This window comes from Chrysemys picta, chromosome 2 (genome assembly GCF_011386835.1).
Source record: "Chrysemys picta bellii isolate R12L10 chromosome 2, ASM1138683v2, whole genome shotgun sequence".
NCBI lineage: Eukaryota > Metazoa > Chordata > Testudines > Emydidae > Chrysemys > Chrysemys picta.
In genome coordinates, this window is record NC_088792.1 from 106,792,716 (window position 1) to 106,815,489 (window position 22,774).

General features: G+C 43.7%; 1 protein-coding gene across 21 annotated transcripts in view; it reads left to right on the forward strand.

Moving 5' to 3' along the window:
- The window catches only part of VWC2 (von Willebrand factor C domain containing 2), a 111,833-nt gene extending 89,336 nt beyond the window's left edge, over positions 1–22,497 (forward strand). For 6 of the 21 annotated variants that reach the window (XR_010598444.1, XR_010598443.1, XM_065583916.1 and 3 more), the window contains 2 exons: positions 19,468–19,636; positions 20,699–22,497. Coding sequence is in view for 9 of the 21 variants with exons in the window: in XM_065583916.1 (XP_065439988.1) it covers positions 19,468–19,619 (152 nt within the window). In the remaining 12 variants the exon portion in view is untranslated. Of the gene's footprint in view, positions 1–19,467; positions 20,002–20,551; positions 20,599–20,698 lie in introns of those variants that run through there. The other 15 variants (XR_010598440.1, XR_254562.5, XR_010598445.1 and 12 more) reach the window with 7 other exon arrangements.
- The last annotated feature ends 277 nt before the right edge of the window (positions 22,498–22,774 follow it).

Consider the following 22,774-nt stretch of genomic DNA (forward strand, 5'->3'; position numbering starts at 1 on the left):
GCTCTCTAAAATTTACATAACTGAAGGGAAATTTAGTGACAAGCAATCTAATTTTCTTAGGCTTATCCCCTTACCACTCTTCAGAAATATTTCCTGAACCACCAGCTAACATCTTTTCACTTTGCATTCTTGGACATACTTTTTTCTTCTTGTTTGAGTGCTGGTCTCTGTGAGAGCACATGCACGCTGTGCATTTGGGACCAGAAATTCTTCAATAGAAGTGTCCATTAGTCCACGCTTGCGCCCTCTGTTTCCTCATGCTCCCACCCGAGTGCGTAAGGGTCGGCATAGACCAGCTGCTTCTTCAGTTCCTTTCTGCAGCTCGCAGTCTGAGAGGGCATGTTGTGTGTCTGTAGCCTTCTAGCTTTTTTCTTTGAAGTTTGACCTGTAAATAGTCTCTTATATTAGATAGTAATTATAGTAGATAGTGGGGGGGGGGGTTTGTCTTCCCTGTTGTTCCCCCCACTGTTTGGGGCACATACCCTCATATGCCCAAAGTCCTAGGCTTCATGCCCATCGTGGCCTGGTCTTCGGTCTTCCTGCTGAGTGACATGAGGAGAGCTGCCTGTACTGCCTCAGGGAGTCATGCATTACATCAGTGTGAGACCTGCTGCTCCTTTCCACCTCACAATCTTGAGAGTTCAGACTCTGCAGGCATCTAATGGAGTTCTCCATGAGGCCACTTTCTGATCTAGTATCCTCTCACTCCCCTCCTTGTCAGCCAGAGACTTCAGGCTTTGTTCTTCTTGCACTGGCATTTTCCAGAATCCTCCGAGGACTCCACGTAATGAAGCCATGAAAAGGGTAAGGAGAAATATGCTCATAAAGAGACACAAATCACCATATAATTCCTGTAAGAAAAAAACTGCATTTTCCCTTTCCTTAGCACTCTGTGAGACTCTATGCCCTGGAGTGGGTGCATCCGGAGCTAACAGGGCACACAGACTGACACTGGCAGTACCAGGATCTTTGAGCGCACTGAAATCATCCACAAAGGCACGTAAAGATAGAAAGGCGTATTCACCTTGCACACTGGCAGTACCACACTGCACCAAGACCACCATGCCCATGCCCACACTGGTGGACCAGCTTATACTGAAGACTCCTGCTAGTTCTCCTACCACCAGATCTCATTACAGCCTTCTTGAGGACTTGGTGATTTACACAGATCCTGAGTCATTGATCCTGTCACATCCAGTTCTAGTAAAAGACGTCACTACCTCGTCCATGTCATTCACCAGTCCTGAGTACTAGTCAAGCTGTGATGCTGGTCATGGGGGTATGGCTTTGACCATGCTGCCATACTGAGATGACTCTTACTCCATGGATGAACAGGAGACAGTATTGCTGATTTCCCTAATGGTTCGGACATGGACATCAGCCCATAAAGGGCTTCCAGAGCCTCCCGGAGGCCCCTACATCCCATTGACCCATGTTATGGAGTTAGGTACCAGTGGTGTCCCCAAAGGGCCCACTTCCATCTCTCTCTTATCCCCACCCACTGGCCATTACTGGAGCTCTTGGATTCCATACCATTGAGCCCCAAACTATGAGGACCCACTGCATCACTTTTGGAAGAGAGTGCCTCCAAGAGAGAAGCCTCAGCCCCTCTCTTCCCCTCCCCACTGGAGCACATGGGAGCAAGAGATCTGCCAACAGCATCTTTTATCTCCGATGAGGCGTCAGCCTCTCCCTCCCCCTCTGGATGATTACAGGCAGCACTTGGAACTTCTTAGGAGGATTGAAGAAACCATCCAACCTCTGCTTTGATCCTGAAGAGGGCTGAGAAGACTTATTTTGTTCCCTCCACCGAAGCTGAATGTTTTCCTACCCTAATCACAGGTCTCTGGTTGTCCAAGTAGTCATAGAGAAGAACAGGCTAATCCTACCAAGGACCATTCCTTCAGACAAGGATGCCAGGAGACTACCTTCAGCAGAAAGAACGTTTTCGTCAGCTAACCTACTATTCCGTATTGCAAATTACCAAGCACTCATGTCAAAATATGACTATTAATTATAACAAGCTGTCGAAGTTCATCAATAAACTACTTCAGGAATGTAGGTCCCAGTTACTATCTTAGATGGAGGGAAGCTAGTGGCCAGATAGTCCCCTTACGTATCACTTGATGCAGTGACACAGCTGCTAGCTCCACAGAAACATGGTGGTTATGAGGTGGGCCTCTTGGCTGCAGTCATCAGAGTTCCCCAAAGGGTTCCAGGCAATAGCCTGGATCTCCCCTTTGAGAATAACAACAACCTATTCAACAAGAAAAGTGATAAGTAGTTTCACTCCCTTCAGGACTCTCGTGACATCCCTTTGCATTGATATACACCCCGGCATTTTGCAAGAAAAATTCTCAGCAACCACTGCATAGATACCAGCCTACCCCTAAGCTGTTCTATCACCAAAGGGAACTACAGGCACAGTTGCCAACTTTCATGTGGTAAATAAGCACCCCAACTTTCACAATAAGCCAAAAATCAAGCTAATCCTATTTTAAAACAAAGCCAAAACAAGCCAATCCCTAAGAGCCCCATCATTCTATGTGACTAGATTTCCCCCACGGCGTGCAGTCTGGGACTGTGATGGACCCGCAACAAGCTACAAGCCAAAAAATAGCCAACAAGCAACTTTCAAGCCAATTAAGCCAAAACCAAACCCAATTTCTGTGGGGGTTTTTTTGCAGGTTTCACCTGTCTGCCTGCCTACAAGCCAATGAAAAAAAAACACAAGACAGTGTGTTGCAGCAGACCTACTACAGTACCACCATCCTACCCCCCCACACACTTTCTAAGACGACATTTTGATGGCACACAAGAGAAGTCAACCAGTCATTGCACAAGTAGTCTCCCCCACTATTTTGATGGCCGCCTGGCCTATTGCCTTTCAATGTGGCAGCTTATGATTTTGGACAAAAGGGTCTTAGGCAACATTTTAACTGGCTATACAGTTAAATTACTGTGTGCCCCTCTTCATCAACCCCACTCAAAAGAGGATTCTCAGACAAGTGCTGTACTCCCTAATCTAGCTAGAGGTTATACAGCCTGTACCCCCTCATCATAGGGAGAAGGGTTTTACTCTGGAAAAAGAGAGGCTGCTGGAGACTCATCCTGGACCTCAAGCAGTTGAACGTCTTCATCCGCCACTCAAGTTAGAGGATGATTACCCTGGCGGCCATAATCCCTTCCCTGAAAAAAGGCAACTGGTTTCTGGCTCTTGACTTGAAGGACACCTATTTTCATATAGACATCCACCAAGAAGATTCCTGCATTTTACAGTGGATTTAGAGCACTTCCAAAACAAAATGCACACGTTGGGCCTTTTGATGGCCCCAAAACTTTCTATAGATTTCATGGCTGTGATAGCAGTGCACCTGCACTATCAACGCAACCCTGTATTTTCCTACCTATATGCCTGGCAGCTCATGGGACAATCACATCAGGAGGTGCACTTAGCAGTCACGTCCTTACTTAACCTGCGTCACTCCTTAGGACTTAAGGTAAATCCAAGCAACAACTATATAATTTTTTGGAGCAAATCTATACTTAATTGCACCCAAAGCCTACTTACCGCAGGACACATACCTCACAATGAGAGTCCTTCATCTCAGTCCTCAGCTGACAGTCCAGTCCTGCTAAGCCATGTAGCTGTATGCACCTCTGTTGATCCCCTTTGGCAGGCTCCACCTTTACAGTCTCCAGGTTTGGCTGAGGGAGGTCTATGCTCCTAGCAGACTCCCTGGACAGAAGTCTCATTTCCTCACGGTGTCCTGACACTGCCCACCTGGTGGGTGCAGAGGGACAATATTTGTGTAGAGGATTTCCTTTGTTCCCGCACCACTCACAAACACACTAATTACAGATGCCTCTGGGCTGGGGATTGCATCTGGATGACCACACAGCTCCATTTCCTGGACTCCACATCAACCTTCTTGAGGCTTTAGGCACTTCATGGAGTGTGGAAGAGGTGCCTATCTTTCATCCAATCCACTCACGTCCAGGTCAGATTTTCCATTGTTTATTGCAGGGGTCTCAAAGTCCTGGCTGCGGCCTGAGAACCGCCTCACTGCAATGGAGGCAGCATCATTAGTTGCTGGGCAGAGTCAGCCATTGGGGCAGCATCACTTTTTTCCACAATGAATATAAACAAAATACCGAACACAACGATCTGATGTACACCTTGCTGCGATCCTGAAGGTTTCAACTGCTCAGTCACTGAGGCCAAACATCAACAAACTGATAGAACTGAAGTGTTGTCAGGTGTCTGGCAAACACTAAAAACTCTCTGGCAGGCGAAGAATTGTATAAAGTTGTATGACAGTTTTATTATTTCTAAGAAATTTGAAATAAAAAATACAATATAAATGTTTTCTTTTCTGAACACCATCTTCAGTGACATTATTGGACTGCTGGGAGGATTTGAGGACTGGCACCAGGCCTTAAGGTAAATTGAGTTTGAGACCCTTGGTTTATTATATAAACAGAGGATCGAGGTCTGACCTACTCTGCAGGTAATCAGACAAGCTCTGGAATAGGTCCATTCAGCATCAGATTACCCTCTCTGCAGTGAACCTACCAGGTGTAACTAATTCCCTCAACCTCAGCAGGCATTTTCATGAGGCTTACAAGTGGGAGCTCCACTTATCAGTGGTCCAGTGGATTTTTAGTCAGTGGGGATTCCCATCATGGCGCACCTTTACACCCTAGGGAAATAGACAGGCCTATTGTTCTCGGACTGCCAAAGGGCACAACTTCAGAGGGGATGCCTTCATAAAGCAGTAGTTGGATCTGTTGATGTCTGGCTTCCCTCCCATGCCCCTCCTACCTTCTATTCCCCTAAAAGATCAAGTTGGATACAGCAATGGTGATCGTAACAGTACTACGGTGGCCATGATCATTCTTGTTCACCACTGCTCTGCAGATGGACTCTCACCTGTGCATTCACCTATTGCTGTTTCCAGCCTGTTGTCACAGAATTGAGGCAGGTCCAACCATCCCAACCCAGCATTGCTCCAGCTGATAGCCCGGTTTTTGGAATGGGCAACTGACTTAGAGAGATCTTGCTTGGAGGAGGTCCAATCCATCCTTCTCAATAGCAGGAAACCCTCTACTAGAAAGTGTTATGCTGCCAAATGGAAGCAGTGCTCCCTGAGGTGCTAGAAGCATTATTTGGTTCTGGAGGAGTCAGGGATGCCTCTTATCCTGGACTATCTCTTCTCACAGAAGTCATAAGGCCTGTCAGTTCACTTATGGGTACATTTAGAAGCTATTAATGTCTTTCATCCTCCTGTGAAGAGCTACTTGGTTTTTACCCACCTCAAAACAGTAAACCTGCCTGGGATCTGAATCTGGCCTTCTACTTGGACAGGACAAGGTCTGAGGTTATGAGTCTCTCTTACGAAGAGGCAATATCTTCCCAAAGACTCTCAAAATGTATTTCCCACTGGATCCTCCTCTGTTATGAGCTTGTGGAAGTCCCTCCTCCTCAATCTACCAGAGCTCAAGCTGCCTCAGTGGCTTCCCTGCCAGGAATCCTACCATCAGAGATCAGTAGAGCAGGAACCTGGGCTCCATTCAAAAGTTTACCAGCCACTGTGCCCTGCTTCAGGCTTCTGCTAAGGATGTTTCCTTTGGCTCAACAATCCTCTAAACTGGTACAGAGCAGTTCCTCACATCTGCCTGCTTGGGAGTCACCCACAGGTACCAGCACTTGAAGAAAAAAAGGAGGGTTACTTATCTTACAGTAACCAGAGTCCTTCAAGGTGTGTGGTTCTTATGGGTATTTATGATCTGTCTTCCTTTTCCTACTCTCGCCTCAGCTTTAGATTTGCAGTAGAGTAGAAACTGAGGAGGTGGTCAGTCTGCATTGCCCCTTACCTCCTCGGCAGTGAGTATGAGGAGATGAAGGGCACAGGCACGCACCAACAGACACTGCTATTGAAGAATGGAGCACAAAGCACATGCACACCCACAGTGAATACCCATATTGAGTACACATCTCAAAGAACTCAGTTACTATAAGGCAAGTCACCTTCCTTCCTTCTACTGACAATTATCTCGTTAGCCTCTCTGGTGTTAATGGGTATAGATGACTTCAGATGCAAATAAGCAGGGCCTGGCTCATGAGTGTTTTGAACCTGTGACATCCAACATGAATTTATAGTTTATAAAAGCACCACCACCTCTCACTCCATAAACACCAAGCTGGTGTCTGCTGAGTTCTAAGGAAGCACAAATACAGAATGTGTAAGCTGCTTGTGAGTTTCTAAGGACAACCAGAAATACACACAGTTCCAAAAGGTGTTCACCTCATCTCTAATTGGTACAGTTCCACAGATTCTGCAGGGGATTCACTCTAATACGTCTTATCATTTTTGAAAATAATTTTAGGTTAAGTATCTCACTTCCACCATCTTTACTAGTTCTTCTGATCAAGAAGCTTGTTTCATGTGCCTATTTTTGAGACTCAAGTCTATGTATATAATTTGGCCCTTTGTATGCTCTGATGCTTTGTTTGACTTCCATTTGATAATACAGTGTTCTTTCTACTTTAGCTCAATCAGTTTTTCTCTGGTTTACTGGTTTTCTTTCGTTGACTAAAAAGATTTTTAAAATCCAGTCCTCTCAAATAGCATACCTTACACATTTTCATGTGTAAGAGAAATGTTGTTACAAATACTGTGTTCCTGATTCCCTATTACCTTGCATCTTGTACAGTCATTTACACCTCTGAAAAATTAATATGAAACAGTATAGTTCTGAATGGCTAGCATTTTACACTGTATTCGCACAGGCGTAAATGCTGCCACTAGGAGCAAGGCAGTGAAAAATCAGGTTCTACTCTCATGTAGAAAAGTGCAGAATGCTTTTACTGGGTAAGGTGGCTTTGTTTTGTTGAATTTCTGCACTTAAGTGGATGTCATGCATGGGACCAGAGCCAGACAGGAGGATCCATTAATAGCTCTGTCAGATGAAATATGCAGATTAAGTGTAAAATAAAAAAAAAATCGAAGTTTGTAAGTCTCACTAACCTGAAAGGGAACTTAAAAGGCAGCTTTAAATGGAGATTTACCCTAGTTGTTGAAAAAATATATGCAGATCACAGCAAAAGCAATCTTGGTAGCACTTGTTACTATATATGTTTTGTACAGCAATGACACAAAGAACACTTCCAACCCTCTTCACTGCACAAGTACTTAGTTCAGCTTTCTTCGGTCTCTCTACAGATGCTCTTCCACCCGTGTTCCTAAATTTTGGCATGTTTAACAGTTTTTACTATACCAGTTTCTCTTTCAGTTGGTATCAGTTTTCTATGCATATAACAGGAAAAATGACCCTAGAAAAGTATTCTTGGTTTTCTTCTGCAATGCATTAAGATTCTATTGAGCATGAACAAAACAGTTTTCATGATCAACAGCACAATGTGCAATCCACCTTTTTCTATAGAAGCCAGACAAAATTACAAACAGATGGGAGCTTTTTTCTTTGAACATACACATTCACTACCGCTCTAAAAAGATGTCTTGATGGCTTAGGACTTTAATATGCAAAGTGAAGGCATTGATTAAACCATGTAAAGCACCCATTGTTAGGACCAAAAAAATTCCAAACTGTTCTTAAAAATTGAAATTCGACTCTTTATAACTAAAAACACTCCTTTAGTCTGGTACAGTGGTATCCAAAGATATACCCATCTATCGAGAGAGATAGGATAGTAAGAGGCAAAACTGGATTGAGAGTAGTCAATAATGTGGCAGTGACAGAGGTGAAGGATTTATTTTTGTAGAAGAATGCAAGTCAGCTGTTCTAGTCTCAAACTACCTCTGCTAGTTCATCTAACTGCTTTCTCCACTTTTCAGAGAAACATTAGTGTGAAAGATATGTTATATCTACACACGTGATGGGGAAACAGTCAAATCAGGAAGATACAGACTCTTTAGATGAGATCAGATAGTGGAAGGGGATGAAGCAGATAGGGATACCAACTTTTAAGAAAGTAGGGATTGGATTTGGGGAGAGGCGGGGAATAGCCTGCAGTTTGGTCTAGTCTGGGTCTTTGTTAAATGGGGTACTTTCTTTTTCATTTTTTCTCTCCACGCTGTTACGTTTTTTTAAAAAATAGAATTGTTCAGCGGGCACAGTAGGGTCTTGAGTGTAATGTTGAAGGGAACCTTTTTAACTACAGCACTGGGAGCCAGTCTTAATAATCTGAAATTTGTGGTCTGGCCCTTAGCTTGCCTAACCCTAAGTACAACTTCTATGAAAGTTCTTTTTAACGGGAAAGACCCTGATGAATTTGCTGAAACAAAGTATGTGAAAAAGTCAGGTGAAACTGATTGTTCTGTAACTTAGTTTTATCTATGACATATCATTGCCTTCAGGACAAATAGGCTTAAATTTATCTGTCCATTTAAATAGGTGGAGAAAAGCAAAGCTAACTGGCTTTTTTAAATATAATTGGTAAAGTGCTTGGGTACCACAGTGATGAGTGTAGTATATAAATATCTAGACAGATGTGCTATATGATGCCTGAGCAGTCACATGCCTATTACAGATTAGAAGGACAATTACTAAGTAGTGTAGGACGGCTAAGACCAAAGGACAGAGCAGTTTTACATCAAAGTATTATTACTGAGGGTGGCATGTAGTTCTAAGGGGCTAAGTTTTGCTCTAACTTGTACTTCATGCATTGAAGAGGTTATTTGCCCATCATTTGGCCTAATATATTATGGAATAGTTGAATACAATGTGACTAAGTTACTGTATCTGTCTGAATAGGTGAGTGCATATGCAAAAGCAAAGTCACTCTGCAAAGGAGTTAAACACAATTAATACTGTAAAGCATAAATGTTTTGATGGAAGGGGAGGAGCAGCGGCTTGAAAGATTCTCTTAAAAGGTTGTCAAGGTTACAAGGAATACTGCACCTGTAGGTGAGTGGCTTGGACACTTTCTGTTGATAATTGGTACCAGGATGTTTTCTTCTGGGATAACAAAATTTGCATTTTAATTAAATCCTGTTGTATTTATCAACATTAGAGCATATAACATCATAATGGTATCATTCAAAGTATCAATTAGAAACCTCAAAATATTGTACAAGAAAAAAAACATACTTTAGGATATAAGAAGCCATCTCAACCTATATAGTCCTAATTAATACCTACCTATGTGTTTACTTAATTGGGCTGAAACACAACATTTCAATGTGATCAAGAAATTTAGGATTTCTTACTTAGCTGTCCAAGAACTTGATTCTGGTCTGACACTGGCTTTACACTGATGTAACTGCATAGTTTTCATGGAAGTTATTTTTGATTTATTCCACTGTTACAACAGAATCAGACCACTAGACCTGTGAAAGAAATCTCCCTATTGACATGAGTGCAGTTTTGCTTAAGTAAAGAATGCAGGATCAAGCATATACTTTTGGGAAACAAATTGAAGAATTTCAAACTACTTCTTGGATTGGGCACGTTGCGACTATCCTATAAGAGATGAGGCTACATCGTCAGCTGGTGTAAATAGGTGCAGCTCCATTGATTTCATGGGAGCTACACCAGCTTACACCAGCTGGTGACCTAGATCATGGTATTTGTCTCATTGGTATCTCCTCAAACAAACTCTATTGGCTGTTGCTACGTTAAATTGTACAGATGTTAAAGTTAGAATGCTAGTATTAAAAAGAACAAGCTTAGAAACTACAAAGCAAGGCAGGTAGCATGCTTTATTGGTCAAGGAGAAGAGATTTGTTTTTCATTACGCTACTGGCAAACAGAGAGAAGCAACATTCCAGATCACCATAAAATTGTAATCCGCAAGTACACCTCTACCCCAATATAATGCGGTAAAGCAGTGCTCCGGGGGAGGGGGGGCGCTGCACACTCTGGCGGATCAAAGCAAGTTCAATATAACACAGTTTCACCTAAAACGCGGTAAGATTTTTTTGGCTCCGGAGGACAGCGTTATATCGGGGTAGAGATGTATTTGGATAGTTTAGGTTGTAAAATAGTTGCTGCTCTACCCTCACATAGTTATTTTTTAATTCAAATGCTTTGAGTGATAAATCAGTAACAATTTTTTAAACCTTGGTTTGTCTTCAAGTGTCCAGCTATGCCAGGCCATCTGTCTTATTCAATAATAAATTAAAAATTTGCAGTTTGCTAACGCCAGAGTTTTTGCTTAAACCCCTTTAACTTCCCTGGGGTGAGCTATGGGAGAGAGGCTAACTTCTCCTCCCCAGCTGCTCGGGCAGGGAATTGGGGAAAAGTTTTGATGGTTAGTGAGTAAATAACAAGATTGATTTACTATTATATTTTATCCATTATATTTTAATCAGGAATTCCCCTCTCATCACTTGGGGGGATGTAGAGAAGATGATGTCCAGTTAGATCAGTGTTTCTCAAATGCGGCCACCGTTGCCGCATGCAGCCATAACGGGCTTTTTCTGTGGCCACGACAGCCTCCTGGGAGGTGATGGGGGGAGAGGGGAGCAAGAGGTAGGACACAACTCTGCAAGATGAGTTCTTGACCTACATTGGAGGGACAAGGGGGTTTGGGCAGCAGGCTCCAGCGGCAGGACTTCAGGAACCTGGCTGTAAGGCCCAGGCTCCAAATGCAGGGCGTCAGCCTCTGGCCCCTGGTTCCAGCTGCATGGCAGCAGGTGCTAGCTCCCGGCTCCAGTCCCGGGCTCCAGCCATAGGCGCCAATTCTCAGCCCCAACGGCACTGCAGTGGGCTCCAGCTGTGGGGCTTTGGGTGCCAACCCGTGGCTCTGGCCGCAGGGTAGCAGGCGATGACTCCCGGCTCCAGTCACAGAGCTTCAGTTGACCTCTAGCCCCCAGTTCCGGCCATGCAGTAGCGGGCACTGGCACCGGGCTCTAGCCACACAGCCCTAGCCCCTGGTGCTGATCCCCTGACCCAGCTGCATGACAGCAGGTGCTGACCCACAGCTATGTTCCCAGCTCCGGTCACATGGTGGTGGGAGCTGGCCCTGGGTGCCAACCCCTGGCCCTGGGTGCGTAGCAGTGGGCGCTGACTCCTGACTCCAGCCACACACTCCTGGGCTCCAGCTCCAGGCTCTAGCCGTGCGGTGGCAGGCACTAGCCCTGGGTGCTGACCCACAGCTCTGGCTGCGGGCTCCGATCCTTAGCTCCAGCCACGCAGTTTCTGTCCCTAGGCCCTGGCTCTGACCACACAACAGTGGGGCTCATCACCTACTCCCATCGCCCCCACTCCCGCCTCCCACAGCGCCGTATCCATAACCCCTCCCCATTCAGGATTTAATGGGTCCTGGGGCTTGCTGAGAAAAGTGGTATTAACAAACATGCAAGTATCACTTTTCACAGCAGACTTACTAGCTATCTGTGAAAAGTGATACTTGTACTTTTGTCAATATAACTTATCACTTTTCATAGCCTCCCAGGTAACTACTAAGTGTGCTGTGATATTAAGAGATATACAAAATCACTTTTCAAAGCAAGCCCCAGGACCCATTAAGCCCTGGATTGGATGGGCCAAAGAGGGAGGCAGCATTATTTTTGTTGTTCAATTTGTCAAAAACCCTACAAATATACATTACAATGATTTGGATGTGAATCTGTGCATACTTGTTTTTCCTAATGTTAACTAAGTATTTTAGGGAAAACATGTCAGTGCGGCTATCACGGGGAGTTTGTGGTTGCACTCTGAAGCCACCAAAAATTTTGTTGCGAGAACCCCTGAGCTGGTTTAAATCATACCAAATGTTTTATATGTTTCTAATAAGATTGAAAAATATCTTTACAATATAAATATTTCCTGTTTCTTGTTGAGTCAGGAGTGTCTAGTGCAGCAGTCCCTAAGCATAAAATATCTTCTTGCATATCTGTCTGTAGGGAGTCTCTCATCTCTGGCAGAACAAACATATTAAATGTGCACCTTAATTTTCATCAGAAAGTCTCCAGATTTATTTTTGCAAATGGTCCAGAAGACACACAGAAAAGGGGGTCAGGGGGGAAAGTACAGCTTTCTGGGGAGCATCTTACTAAATTCACAATAGTGTAGATATTAAACAGGAGATGCAATCACATACATATTTAGCAATTCACACCTTCAAAGTGTTGTCCAAACGTTGTTATACTGCCACTACTCTTGTAAGGGAGGTGTTATCCCCATTTTGCAGGAGGGGGACATTGAGGCAAAGGTCACACAGCAAATTGGTAGCACATATAGTTCACCTGATCACTCTGGCTAGCATGTCAAACTTAAGTCAAGCTATGGCTTTTGATACTAAAGCATAAAAGTTGAAGAAGAATTGTAGAATACATCTACATATCAACATGTAGAATACACTGATGTCTGTGTGCACATAAATTCCCAGTGTTTTGTTTGATGTAGCCTCTTGTTTGGTGTAACATTTTTACATCATAACCAGACTAAGTTTCATTTATTGTTTTAGCATGGTGGTTGATGTTATGGAAACCTCCCTGAGCAAAGCTTTCTGTAACAAAGAGGGAGAATAGCTTAAGACCACTTGAAGTAAACAAGGAACTTTGGTATACCAATCTAATTAACATGAAAGGTGCTCAAATGCTTCAGTGAGGGAAGAAAATACAAAACCCTAAAATTGATAATTTTCATGTGGCTGTTCCGAATGACCACTAACTACAAGGGAAATTAAGAAAACATCTTCATTGTTAATATCTTGCTGTCTCAGCATTATTTTGGGATAGGCCTACCCTTCTTAAGTAGATGACTGACACTAGACTTACCACTATAAACAGCCTCTCCAAACTGAAGTAGTGTAACATTCTGTGATACCGCAAAAAGAAGAACAGGAGTACTTGTGGCACCTTAGCCACAAGTACTCCTGTTCTTCTTTTTGCGGATACAGACTAACATGGCTGTTACTCTGATTCTGTGATACCGTTACTCATGTTAAATAATGCACTGGTTTCAATGGCACTACTCATAGCATAAGATGCATTACAATTTGACCCTTAGTGAATTTAATTAATTGGGCTATTTTATTTCATTTCTTGTTGCTCGTCACAACAGAGTATAACATTTACTCTCTCAGAACAAAAGACATTCCTGTAATTTCAGCACCACTTATGTCCCTCTTACACTTCTCAGTGCTTAAGTGGATTTTAAGTAGGCTATAGGTCTTGTGCAGATTCCCTGTACAGCAGTGAATTTCACCCTTAATAATTTAGCATTTGTTGCATATCGTTTACAGTGAAGGGCTCTATAGGATGATACCCAGGCATCTTTATCTCCCACTGAAGAGAAACAACTGCTGTGTTCTACCCCAGAAGTATAGGTACAATAATAACTGTATCTAACTGAAAGTTTAGGCAATCAGAAAGTGTTATCACTTGTAATATTACCAGGATACCAGAGTTGACAGATATATTGGTAGGAAAAAATCCAAAATCTTTAAAAAAAATAAAATAAAAAAATAAAGCACCCACAAGTCGTTTTTAATCAAATGTGAAAGATAGCGTATCTCCCAAAGGACTGTGTTTGGGGCATTAGTTCAGTAGTGACTTATAAGGAAGAATATCACTTCCTGCAGTAGCTGAAGTCTCCCATTCAAGTACTGATCCAGCCAAGTAATGCTTAGCTTGTGAAAACTGAAAGGGTCAGAGAACAAAGTGGTACCACCATAAAATTAGATACTTTAAATGCAGTATGCCGATTTTAAACTTGGTGAGTGATGGCAATTGTATTATGTGCAAAACTTTGAGCAAGAATCCAAAAACAAAGCCTAACATTTTAGTTGTCTGAGTTGTGGTCAGTCATTAAATAAACAAAGAATAAAATTATGCAAGTTCATCTTCATTTAAAAAGTTCTATTAGAACTTCTATTGGAAGTTCTATTAGACCACAGAAGAGTTGCCCCTGTAGCAGATACCTAAGGGTCTAATCCAGTGTCCATTGGAACTCATTAATTTCATTACGCACTAGCTCAGCCTACAGGTGTGGTATATCTGGTATACATACCCTGAACAAAATGATACTCTTTTATCCCAAGAGAGTGTTATTCAAATTAACATATGGATCATTCCATTTGTCCTCCACAAATAGTTGGCTTCTACTTTTTGTTTGCAAAGAAAACTCAAAAACAGTGTTTTATAAGGGGTAGTGCACCAGCCTGAAGAGACTATTGTTATGCAGTGCTCCTGCCTTGTAGTTGGAAACAAACATGTTTCTGTGAACTCTAAGGCCTGGTCTACACTACGAGTTTAGGTCGACTTTAGCAGCGTTAAATCGAATTAAGCCTGGACACGTTCACATGACGAAGCCCTTTCTTTCGACTTAAAGGGCCCTTTAAACTGGTTTCTTTACTCCACCTCCGACGAGGGGATTAGCGATAAAATCAGAATTGGGGTAGTGTGGACGGAATTCGATGTTATTGGGCTCTGGGAGCTACCCCAGAGTGCTTCATTGTGACCACTCTGGACAGCACTCTCAACTCAGATGCACTGACCAGGTAGACAGGAAAAGCCCCGCGAACGTTTGAATTTCATTTCCTGTTTGCCCAGCATGGAGAGCACAGGTGACCACACAGAGCTCATCAGCACAGGTAACCGTGATGGAGTCCTAGGATTGCAAAAGAGCTCCATCATGGACCGAACGGGAGGTACGAGATCTGCTCGCCATATGGGGAGATGAATCAGTGCTAGCTGAACTCCATAGCAGTAAACGAAATGGCTAAATATTAGAAAAGGTCTCCAAGGCCATGAAGGACAGAGGCCATAACAGGGACGCACAGCAGTGCCGCGTGAAAATTAAGGAGCTAAGGCAAGCCTACCACAAAGCCAAAGAGGCAAACGGAAGGTCCGGGGCAGAGCCGCAAACATGCCGCTTCTACGCGGAGCTGCATGCCATGCTAGGGGGTGCAGCCACCACTACCCCAACCGTCTGCTATGACTCCGTCACTGGAGAAACACACAGGGAAGTGGGTTCGGGGTACGAGGAAGATGAGGATGAAGACAATGTAGATAGCTCACAGCAGCAAGGAAGCGGAGAAACCAGTTTCCCCAACAGCCAGGATATGTTTATCACCCTGGACCTGGAGCCAGTTAACCCCCGAACTCACCCAAGGCGTGCTCCCAGACCCTGAGGGCACACAGGGGACCTCTGGTGAGTGTACCTTTGTAAATATTACACATGGTTTAAAAGCAAGCGTGTTTAATGATTAATGATTAATTTGCCCTGGCAATCGCGGCCAGTACAGCTACAGGAAAAGTCTGTTAACGTGTATGGGGATGGAGCGGAAATCCTCCAGGGACATCTCCAGAAAGCTCTCCTTCATGTACTTGCAAAACCTTTGCAAAAGGTTTCTGGGGAGGGCTGCCTTATCCCATCCGCCATGGTAGGACACTTTACCACGCCAGGCCAATAGCACGTAGTCTGGAATCATTGCATAACAAAGCATGGCAGCGTATGGTCCCGGTGTTTGCTGGCATGCAGACAACATCCATTCCTTATCGCTCTTTGTTATCCTCAGGAGAGTGATATCATTCACCTGGTTGAAATGGGGTGATATCATTCACCTGGTTGAAATGGGGTGATTTTATTAAGGGGACATTCAGAGGTGCCCCTGTTCCCCGCTGTTAGCCACGCGGTGGTGGGGAGGGGTGAAGTGATCATCCCCGATAATTGGGTGTGGGAGGGGGAGGGGGGGTTAGTTGGGTTTGTGCTGCATGTTAACCTGGAAACCGCAGCCCCTCCTTTTACATTGCAAACCCATTTTAAGTGGCCAACGCAACAGGTGCTTCATATGGGAAATGAGGGCGCTACTGTTTGAAACCATTCCCACATGTTATGAAGGTTGAAAAAGCCAAAAGACTGTGGTTTACCATGGCTGCCTGCAAGCCGAAATCTGTTGCCTGGCACTGCGTGAGTGATCTCTCATACCAAACCGGCAGGCCCTCAATATAAGAGGAAAAATGCGACCTTGTAACGAAAGCACATGTGCTGCGTAATGTGAACAGCAAAATTTAACGTGAAAGAGTGTACCCATTGTTCTCTAAAATGTGTCTTTTTTAACCACCACTCCCTTCTCCTCCACCAGCTGCAAATGTTTATCCTTCACAGAAGCTAGTGAAGATTAGAAGGAGAAAACGGCGGACTCGGGATGATATGTTCACGGAGCTCCAAATGTCCTCCCACGCTGAAAGAGCACAGCAGAATGCGTGGAGGCAGTCAATGTCAGACTACAGAAAAGCACAGTATGAACGAGAGGAGATGTGGTGGGCTGAATCGCGGGATGAACAGAGCAAGTGGCGGGCTGAAGATGATAGGTGGCGTCAGCTTGCAGACAGAAGGCAAGAGTCGATGCTCCGGCTGCTGGAGCATCAAACTGATATGCTCCAGCGTATGGTTGAGCTGCAAGAAAGGCAGCAGGAGCAGAGACCGCCGCTACAGCCCCTGTGTAACTAACAGCCCTCCTCCCAAGTTCTATAGCCTCCTCACCCAGACGCCCAAGAACACGGGGTGGGGGGGCCTCCGGCCACCCAGTCACTCCACCCCAGATGATTGCCCAAGCATCAGAAGGCTGGCCTTCAATAAGAGTTAAAGTTTTAAACTGCAGTGTGTCCTTTTCCTTCCCTCCTCCCCGACCCATCCCGGGCTACCTTGGCAATTATCCCCCTAGTTGTGTGATGAATTAATAAAGAATGCATGAATATGAAGTAACAATGACTTTATTGCCTCTGCAAGCCGTGCTCGAAGTGGGGAGGGGAGGGTGGGGTGGTTGGTTTACAGGGAAGTAGAGTGAACCGGGTGGGGGGGGAGAAACAAACAGAAGTTTCACACCGTAGCCTGGCCAGTCACAAAACTCGTTTTCAAAGCTTCTCTGATGCGCACCGCACCCTGCTGTGCTCTTCTAACCACCCTGGTGTCTGGCTGCACGTAATCAGCGGCCAGGCGATGCGCCTCAACCTCCCACCCCGCCATAAATGTCTCCCCCTTACTCTCACAGATATTGTGGAGCACACAGCAAGCAGCAATAACAATGGGGATATTCTTTTCGCTGAGGTCTGAGCGAGTCAGTAAGCTGTGCCAGCGCGCTTTTAAACGTCCAAATGCACATTCCACCACCATTCAGCACTTGCTCAGCCTGTAGTTGAACAGGTCCTGACTACTGTCCAGGCTGCCTGTGTACGGCTTCATGAGCCATGGCATTAAGGGGTAGGCTGGGTCCCCAAGGATCACGATAGGCATTTCAACATCCCCAATGGTTATTTTCTGGTCCGGGAAGAAAGTCCCTTCCTCCAGCTTTCGAAACAGACCAGAGTGCCTGAAGACGCGAGCATCATGTACCTTTCCCCGCCATCCCACGTTGATGTTGGTGAAACGTCCCTTGTGATCCACCACGGCTTGCAGCAGCATTGAAAAGTACCCCTTGCAGTTTATGTACTCGGTGGCTTGGTGCTCCGGTGCCAAGATAGGGATATGGGTTCAGTCTATCGCCCCACCAAGTTTCGCAGCCACTGGGAATCGTCCCACACCTGCAACACGATGCGGTCCCACCAGTCTGTGTTTGTTTCCCGGGCCCAGAATCGGCATTCCACGGCATGAACCTGCCCCAGTAACACCATGATTTGCACACTGTTGGGACCTGTGCCTTGTGAGAGGTCTATGTCCATGTCAATTTCCTCATCACTCTCGTCGCCGCGCTGCAATCGCCTCCTCGGTTGGTCCTGGTTTTGCTTTGGCATGTCCTGGCTCTGAATATACTCCAGGACAATGTGGTGTTCATAGTGCTCATAATTGCCGCGGTGATCTGAGCGGGCTCCATGATCCCAGTGCTATGGCGTCTGGACTGAAAAAAGGCACGAAACTAGTATCTGACGGACGGAGGGAGGGGCGAGTGATGACATGGCATACAGGTACAGGGAATTAAAATCAACAAAGGTGGCTGTGCATCGGGGAGAAACACAAACAACTGTCACACAGAATGGCCCCCCCCAAAGATTGAACTCAAAACCCTGGGTTTAGCAGGCCGTTGATTTCACGGAGGGAGGGGAAAGCAAATGAATACAGAACAAATCTATTTTTTAAATCTTAAGCTTGCAGATGACGGTGCAGCATGACTGATAGCCCTTGGCATCTTCTGGGTGCTCGGCACAAAATACTGGGCGCTTGGCAGAAAATCGTATACTACGACTGATAGCCATCATCGTCGAGACAGTTCGATAGGACTGAGCATGTCTGCCCAGGTGCCCATGAGTGACAGCCACTGCAGTACGATGACGACAGATACCAATCGTAATATACCATCTTCTACCAAAAGGCAAGGGGCTGCGGCTGTGTGCAATTCAGCCCCACGTCTGCCAGCACCAAGATCGCCGATGAAGGCTACCAGTCATACTGCACCGTCTACTGCCAAAAGGCAATTAGCTGCTGCTGTGTAGCAATGCAGTACCACGTCTGCCAGCACCCAGAGGACATATGGTGACGGTGAGCTGAGCTGAGCGGGCTCCATGCTTGGCGTGGTATGTTGTCTGCACAGGTAACGCAGGTAAAAAGGCGCGACTTGATTGTCTGCCGTTGCTCTGACAGAGGGGGAGGTGCCTGACGACACGTACCCAGAACCCCCCGCGACACTGTTTTGCATCATTCAGGCATTGGGATCTCAACCCAGAATTCCAATGGGCGGTGGAGACTGCGGGAACTGTGGGATAGCTACCCACAGTGCAACGCTCCGGAAGTCGACGCTAGCCTCGGTACTGTGGACACGGTCCGCCGACTTTATGCACTTAGGGCATTTTATGTGGGGACACACACAATCGGCTGTATACAACTGATTTCTATAAAACCGGCTTCTATAAATTCGACCTAATTTTGTAGTGTAGACATACCCTAAAAAAGGGTGCTTTGCTTATTGCTGGTTAACGTAGCAATATATAGAGTGCATAGGGGGCGGTACAGATTTAAATTATGCTGTTATAATGGAGACAAGAAATATTTTCTCAGCTAACACAAAATAAAGCTTGGATACTTTACAAATATTATAGTATATTCTAAACATGTTTCCAGTGGAAGAAGCAGTAAAATCTAAAGTAAAATGCTTGATAACCTGTAGCGATGCTATAGTGTTCTACTCTTTCTGGACAATACGGAGTGTTTCTCACATCTGAAATCTGTATTTATCTACAGGAAAAGACTCTGCCCAGATGTCTATCATGGCTGTGTATGATCTCACTACAAAATACTGTACAACTAGCACACCTATACATATTCCTGAATGGAGGGGAAATGTGCATACAAACCCCCAGTACAAACAAAGAATAACTGGTTCTCATTCCCTTTTCTAATTAAATATCCTGTTTTTAAAATCAAAACTAAATGACATTAAAAGTAACATACTTTTTGTTACTAATTTTATACTAGGTCTGCAGTATTAAGGAGCAAAAACTAAATATATTATGCTCCAATACAGCTTATATATAATTATTATTTTTTTTTTTTTTTTAGGCCCAAACTGCTTTGCCGAAACCACTGTCATTCCAGCTGGCCGAGAGGTGAAGACTGATGAATGCACTATATGTCACTGTACTTACGAAGAAGGCACTTGGAGAATTGAACGACAAGCTATGTGCACTAGACATGAATGCAAACAAATCTAGGGAATCTACAAATCAAAGTACTATGATGTTTTTATAAAATACTTCACTGCGGTGAAAACCCTAGATAAGCCTGGGAAAGATTATTAATTGTAATAAGAATATTTTTGGTGAGGAGAAAAGATCATCATACTGGTATTTTGTTTTTCATAGTAATGTAATACTGCAAGACAAAGAAATACATATATTTAAAAAAAGTTTGGACATAAAAAATCCTGTCTTAATGTTTTATTTTCACGGTGAGTGCACTGAGTGTACACTATCAAATATTCTATGTATTTATATAATCCCATTATGCAGGTTAAAATAAATGTTTTATATAGATACAGATTAAAATATGGTACGGTCGCCTGTCCTATTGTGTACATGCACCATGCCTAAAACATTTCCGTTTTAGTTTTATCATGACTTTATTTGTGGTGGGCAACAATAATAGATGTGTGGCCAGAAAATAGCCAGCAAATCAATCACATATTTCAGGTACTTTGAAGTTCTACCTTTTGAAAATATACGGTATAAGCTTTAAAAGAATGTGCTAAATTTATTATATGTGCAAAAGTAGGCCAATTTCTCTTCTCAGTTATTCTGGTGCATCTCCAGTGGGCCTTCACTGGTATAACTGGGAAGAGAATATGAAATTGTGACTTTGATTATAGTAATCGTTTCAGAACTCTAAACATGGATCCTATAAGGATTAATTTCAGGATGAATTCATTTGTGATGTAAAGCGTCCCATATCTGAAATAATGGCTATAAGTAACAAAACAATGAAACTTGCAACAATTTTACATTTAATGGTTGTGAAAAACAAGTACAACTGACAACAGAGGGTGACAGGGAGTATAACAGGAGAAGCAACTAACAGGTGTAAGATAAAGTAGGTCTCCACTATTTTATTTAAACATGCTCTTGTTTTTCTGCTACTCATATTTTAGACTTGGGTTGAATCACTACTGAGGCCCAGGTTCAAGAAAGCACTTAAGTATGGACTTAACATATGCTTTGATGAATTAGTGCAATGTTAGTAATGAGTAGTTAACTACATGACACCTGATGCGTAACTTACATTGTTTATCTCTCAGACTTCTATCAGGATTTTAATGGAAGTTTTGCCATTGACTTCAAGGGGCCAGGATTTCACACCAAGTATGGATTTTGCCCACATAGCTACCAATCGCCAGACAACTGTTTGTTTCTCAACCAGATCATGGACAAGAAAATGAGGAAACTACAAAGCAGCAAAAACATAAAATGCACAGCAAGCTTAAGTAACCATAACAAAAATCTGAAGAAAAATAGTCCTACAACAAAATGTACCTTCAAGTTCACACATTGTCCGCCTGGATGGACTGAGGCTATCAAGGAAAGTAGGTTTTGGACTGATTATGATTTTTTCAAACGTCTTCTGAATCCATCAACTATCAAAATGATTTTCCTCAAGCCTATGTACATGTATATAAAGTACATCAAAATATTATACTAAAAAGCTATTATCAATAAGCAGCATAAAGAATGTCCAACACATGTTTCACTCTTAGCATAAAAATATTACTCTGCTAGCGGTAGTAAATGGAAATCACTAATGGGCAGATTGTGAAGAGCATCATCACGTGTGCACCCAATATGCTAAGCACCCTTGCAAATCTGGACATAAAGTGCTTGATCCTGCTACCAATACCAATAATAGTACCTCATTCCCTGAGTAGAAATTACTAGCACAGTAAGGTCCTACTCAATCTAACTAAAGGTGAGCCAAACCCTAAATCAGAGCCAAATCCTATTCACCTTGCAAAAGTGGTTATGTTACTCAGATGAATAAAGCAAACAGATTTTGGTCCCAAGTTACTAAAAGCTACATTCACAAAGGTACTTAGGATTCCAACATTTAGGTGCCACTGGCATTCTGAAAACCACCACTCAGCTTCTGTCTAGCCCTGCAGGTGCCTGAGTTTCTACCAGTCAGCACGTGCAAAGCCCTGATGTTGCCCCACTGCTAATGAGTGAGGCTTCCGAGCAGCCCAAGCCAAAGCCCTCCTGGGATTCTCAATCCAGGCATTCTCCAGCTTCAACAGAACTGATTGAAAAACCCAACCCAGAATACCCACCAACACAGAGATTAGGGCACTCATCTGGAATGTAGGAGAGTTAGGTTCAAATCCCTGTTCCAATTCAGGGGCATAGTTAATACTAAGCATTTTCCACTTCAAATTTTTAATCCTGACACCAACATATCCATTTCACCCAGAATTTCCTGTCTGATTTATGTGATTCCTCATGATTTCTCAGGTGTCTCTGGTTTACTGAAGTTGTTTCTCTAATATTGTTGAGTTGCAGAGACTGCTTTTTAAAAATCATGATTGGGAGGATGACAAGATGGCTATGGAGATTCATAATGGGCTATGGAGCCTTTTTCATCTAGGTCACTGAACAAAAAGCCAGCCCAGGTCCATAGTAACTATTGCCAGCTGAGGGCTGTTCAGTGGTCTGTGTGAAATTGATGGGAAAGGCAAATTTCTAGCACAGATGTCAATGCTACACAGAAAACAACCCATAATTGGCTCTGACTGGCATTCTTGTTGACAGCCTCAATAAAGAGGCAAAGGAGTGAACAAGCAGGAGTATTGTACTCCACAAGGGTGCTTCTACTATGTCCATGAACAGGAACATTGGCAATGTAATGTGTGGGAGCCTATCAGTATGTACCTGTGATACCTGTAGATGTGAACTTCAGGCTCCAGCACTGTGAATTTGGCACCTTGTAGATGCACTCATTTTTATTTAGCGTTTAAAATGTGGTGATGGGAAGATTTAAGATAGACTAGGGCTAATTCAGCCACTGTGAAAGAACAATATCCTCTCCCCTTCAAAAAGAAAAAGAAAAGGAATATACAACCTGCAGTGGGATGTTGTCCCTCCCCAGGTGCTGAGGACTATGGCGGAAAGAAAAAAGTTACATTTTACAGAGAGTCTTTCAAATAGCAGTGGAAAAGAACAATAAAACCTTACCAAACATGGAATACAGGAAACAAAGACTGTCCATCTGCAGACTTTTTCTCAAACTTTTTAAGCAGCCCAGAATGTTCCTAGTGTCCATACTAGATACCAGTGTTAAAATCTATATTGATCTAGCTCTCACCACATAACTAAAGTAATATTCC